The 5,000-nt window shown below is 44.8% G+C and overlaps 1 protein-coding gene across 6 annotated transcripts in view; it reads left to right on the top strand.

Moving 5' to 3' along the window:
• LOC134437622 (dedicator of cytokinesis protein 7-like) overlaps nt 1-5,000 on the top strand; it is a 122,236-nt gene that overhangs the window by 5,730 nt on the left and 111,506 nt on the right. For all 6 annotated transcript variants that reach the window (XM_063187111.1, XM_063187135.1, XM_063187129.1 and 3 more), the window contains exon 2: nt 3,806-3,893. In XM_063187111.1, coding sequence (XP_063043181.1) covers nt 3,806-3,893 — 88 coding nt within the window. The remainder of the gene's footprint in view (nt 1-3,805; nt 3,894-5,000) is intronic.

The following is a 5,000-nucleotide window of genomic DNA, read 5'->3' as shown; positions in this document are numbered from 1 at the left end:
GTTAAAACGGGAAGCCCATAGGAACGGGTATTAGAATGTGCGGCGGCGGGTTGTGGAACTGAAGAAGTCTATAGCCTTTGATATGAGTGAGATGAAGGGGATACGGTTTGATAGAGAGATCTAAGATCAAAGAAACTCATGAGCGTGAACAGTGCACTATAAAGTCAGTGGGAGAAAATGTAGGCTAGGCTGTTCCTGGTGCGCGCGCGTGCATGCGTGAGAGAGTGAGCGTGTGCGTGTCTGCGAACGTGCGTGCGTGTGTGCGCGTTTGTTAGTCACACTGTGATTCAGAGTTTATTTTTTTTCCTCTTGTGTAGAAAACCCCAGCAGCAGCAGCAGCCTTCGTACATCCTCCCTATGCTTCACTATGCATGCTACTGAGACCAGGCTGTGTCGCGAGAGTAGCCTGATGTTAACTCTTCTGGTCTTTCCCTAATGAATGTTTGGAATGAATTTTCCTTAAATTGTTGACAACAAAGAGAGGCTCTGAAAATGAAAACAAACGGCGTATTAAATAAAAAAAGGCCTGGGACGGTCCAAGTGTGTAAATTGTGTGCAGCAATATTGAAGAGCTGCATTTTTACTCCTTGTGCTTTTAAACCCATTAAAAAGCCCTATTGCAAATGAATTGTTAAGTCAACAAAAAGCTCCCATCTTTTCTGGCCCTTTAGCGAACCATTAGGGCCTCCCCTTTACAGTAAGACAGATGGGCTGCCTATTGTAACTAAGATCGGTGGCCTCTCTCTCTCTCTCGCTCTCTCGCTCTCTCGCTCTCTCTCTCTCTCTCTCTCTCTCTCTCTCTCTCTCTCTCTCTCTCTCTCTCTCTCTCTCTCTCTCGCTCTCTCGCTCGCTCGCTCCACTATCTCTGTCTACCGTACCAGTCTCCATCTGTCTCCTCTCCTCTCATCTCGAGAGACTCCCTTTCTCTCTGTCTCTCTGTCTCTCTCTCTCTCTCTCTCTTGCTTTCTCCCCCTCTCTCCCTCTTGCATTGTTCCACACCCCAGCTTGAGTGACCATGTGACTGCAGTTCTTAGAGGGAAGTGCATTGTGGGACCATGCTGCTGTGGTCTGGGTCTGCCGCCTGGGTCTCTCTGTGTTAACTTCCAAAAGTGTTGGATTTCACTTTCAGTAAACCGTTTGCAGCATCCCGTAAGTCAGACCACAGTGTGAAGCGGTGACAGTAAACTGAAGTCATTGGTGGAAACGTATTTAGACACAGCACACTGTTTTCTTCTGTAGGCACATCATAAAGGGTCAAATAAAATATTGAAAATACTCCCACTCTATTTCTGAATGTCTCTTTCTTTCTTTCTTTCTTTCTTTCTTTCTTTCTTTCTTTCTTTCTTTCTTTCTTTCTTTCTTTCTTCCTTTCTTTCTTTCTTTCTTTCTTTCTTTCTTTCTTTCTTTATGTCACACATAAACACAAACACTGATCCACATGATGCCACCCACGCCCTCCCTGGCATCTCTTCTTTCTCTGCGGAGGAGGAGGCGCTGCACTGGAGTGTTGCTGCGGTCGCTGATGTGGGCAGAAGACTTGCCCTGACAGGCTATGTGTACAGTAACATCTGTATTTTTTATGTCTTCAACCGCACGCACGCACGGACGCACGGACGCACGGACACACACACACACACACACACACACAAACACGGGTAGCACTGTTATACCAGTTCCACCACTGTGTTTTACATGCATCAGCAGAATGTTTTCACCTGTCATCAGATGTGAGACAGAGAGGTTGTGAGTTGTGACACAGTTTAGTAGCACTGGGTGCAGAGCAGGCAGGCACACGCAGCACGGACACACTCCTGTGAAGACGTAAACACAGAGTGAGTGAGTCTAGACAAACATTACACAGACTTGTGTAGGAGGACATGGAGCATCTGTTGATTTGGACATCTGTGGTCTATCTCTGATTGCAGTAACTTCTGTGTTTAGAAAGCAGTTGTGCATCCCTCTTTGTCTTGTTTTTTGGCTGTATTCTTCATTGTTTATGGTAAATAAGGTCAGGTCTGCGCAGATATTTTTCACACAAAGTACAGTGTTTCCCCCAGAATTTATGTTAGGCAAGGTGGTGGGGCGTTAAAAGTGTATTTTTTTGGCGAAGCAACTTCATAAATTGCATCCATTCACATCATGAAATCTTTATCTTTTCAGGGGACCTAGTCAAGGTGGTAGGTGCTTCTTGTCAAGGTGGCCACTGGCCGCCTTAGCAATAAAGTGTCGGGGGAAACCCTGAAGTAAAACCACAGCATTTCAGATAGCACCCACCATGTGCCTTTGATTTCTTTTATCCCGTCACCCAACATGAAACAAACACTGGCTGGCTCTTCTTTACCCCCGGGTTTCCCCTTCCCTTTCCCTCTTGCATTAGATGCAAATTAACATGGTGAAACACACACACACACACACACACACACACACACACACACACACACACACACACACACACACACACACACACACACACACACACACACACACACACACACACACACACACACACACACACACACACACACAAACACAAACAACCTGTAACGCTTAAGCTGAGTGGAAATGAAAATCAACCCCTGTATGTCAGCAATAGGCCATGCATGCCTATCATATGCTGTAATCATACTGTTTTGTAACATGCTAGCGTAGGCCTAAGAGTATTTTTCCTCCATTAGATGCACCTCAGTTCCCCCTTCCCTTTCCCTCTTGCATTAGATGCAAATTAACATGGTGAAACACATACAGTGCGCGCACACACACACACACACACACACACACACACACACACACACACACACACACACACACACACACACACACACACACACACACACACACACACACAACCTGTTACGCCTGGGGAAATGAATATCAGCCCCTGTATGTCAGAAATAGGCCATGCACGTCTATCATATCATACTGTTTTGTAATATGCAAGTTCAGTGCTAGCGTTCACTGTTTATTAGTATTTTGCCTCCATTAGACGCACCCCAGGGTGCCAGGGCTGTTTTGCATTAAAGGTGCAGTAGAGAAATGAGCTCATGTGTAGAAAAGAGCTGACTCGGGTGTGTTGAGTTGGCACTGTTGTGTTGTGTTGTGTTGTGTTGTGTTGTGTTGTGTTGTGTTGTGTTGTGTTGTGCTGTGTTGTGTTTAACTGTGTTGTGTTTAACTGTGTTGTGTTGGGTTGTGTTGCATTGCATTGCGTTGCGTTGTATTGCTGAATGTGTTGAGCTCTGCTGTTAAGCTGTATTTTTGGCTGTGTTGATTCGTTGATGAGTGTTGAGCCGTGTTGATAACTACTGAGCTGTATTATTGTTGGACTGTGTTGTTGTTTGTTTCATCATTACTGTTGAGCTGTGTTTTTTCAAGTTTAAGCTGTGTTGTTGTTGCTTTCAGCTGTGTTGTTTAGTTTTAAGCTGTGTTGCTGAGCTATGTTGTTAGCATCGACATTGAACTCTGTGGTTGACTATGTGCTGTGGTGTTGTTGGGCTGTGTTGTTGGCTATTACTGACTGATAAACTGTGTTGTTGAGCTGTTGTGTTGTTGGCATTGTTGTTGAGTTCTGTAATTGGTATTGTTGTGAGTGAATGATGAATGATGAATGAACGATGAACTGTGTTGTTGTTGTTAAAGTGTGTTCTTGAGCTGTGTTGGTGTCGAGCTGTATTGTTGAATTGTTAGAATTGTTTGCATTACTCTGTTGTTATTGTGTTTGTACTATTTCTGTATTGTGGAGTTGTGTTGTTCAGCTGTATTGAGTTATGTTGTTGATATAAGTTGTGTTGTGTTGTGTTGTCTCCTTCAGGACGGTGGCTGCAGAGGTGAGGAAGCAGGTGTCCAGAGACTATGGATCTCCACAGCTCTCCAAGAAGCGAGCCGGATCACACCAAACTGTAAGTCGTGTGTGTGTGTATGTGTGCGTGCGTGCGTGCGTGCGTGCGTGGTCTTTAATGTACCTAAACTACCTATGTGGGCTCCAAAAGTTTCCATTAGGATACAAAAACCTGACAAATAGTCCTTCTTGGAGACCAAACCGCGGTCCCCCCAAATTTAGCAGTGTTTTGTTTTGCTTGGTCATTGTGTTGTAATTGGTAAAGCTAACAGAACAAAAATATTTCTGACCGGTTAGGGTTTGGGTTTGTTACAGTTAATTATTGTTTAGTTAGATATGAATGGGAGTCAATGGAAGGTCCTTGCATGCAATTAACAAAAAGAAGCGTGTGTGTGTGTACGCGTGCGCGCGCGTGTGTGTGTGTGTGTGTGTGTGTGTGTGTGTGTGTGTGTGTGTGTGTGTGTGTGTGTGTGTGTGTGTGTGTGTGTGTGTGTGTGTGTGTGTGTGTGTGTGTGTGTGTGTACGTGTGTACGTGTGTACGTGTGTACGTGTGTACGTGTGTACGTGTGTACGCGCGTGCGTGCGTGCGTGCGTGCGTGCGTGCGTGCGTGCGTGTGTGTGTGTGTGTGTGTGTGTGTGTAATATGCACTTGGTTTTTTTTCTTAGCTCTTCTTTTTTGTAAGGATGAGGGTACAACAGCAGATTATGCAAAGCCAGTGTTTTGAGTACAAACTGAGGTTGAGACACTACTGTAAGTGGCTGTCTCACGCCAAAGTACTTATCTTTGGACAGAGTCCTGTTTAAAGCTGTATTTAAACACACACTGCACAAGCAGCAAAAACAATGCCAAAGCCACTTAAGTCGCTCCGCGTAGAAATATTCTACACAGTCTATTGCGATGTCTATGATGATGGCCATGAAGTCTATGGTTAGGAAACGACTGCGGTTAGAAACTTAGTGATCCAAAAGAGGAAGAGGTTACGCCACAGACCAGACAAATCACTTTCTCTTCCTCACATATCTGCCTCTGAGCACACCCCCCCCCGCCCCTGCAAATGAAAACATCTCTCAACTGGTCACCCTTCACTCTTGACTTAATTTGTCTGAATTAACATGTCAGTGCCATAAGAATAGCAATAATTTCTGTGACAAAGTAGAGATACAAGTG

Source organism: Engraulis encrasicolus, chromosome 2 (assembly GCF_034702125.1).
Source record: "Engraulis encrasicolus isolate BLACKSEA-1 chromosome 2, IST_EnEncr_1.0, whole genome shotgun sequence".
Classification (NCBI taxonomy): Eukaryota; Metazoa; Chordata; class Actinopteri; order Clupeiformes; family Engraulidae; genus Engraulis; species Engraulis encrasicolus.
Note: the sequence above shows the minus strand (reverse complement) of the source record. Positions and strands in the feature narration are given on the sequence as shown.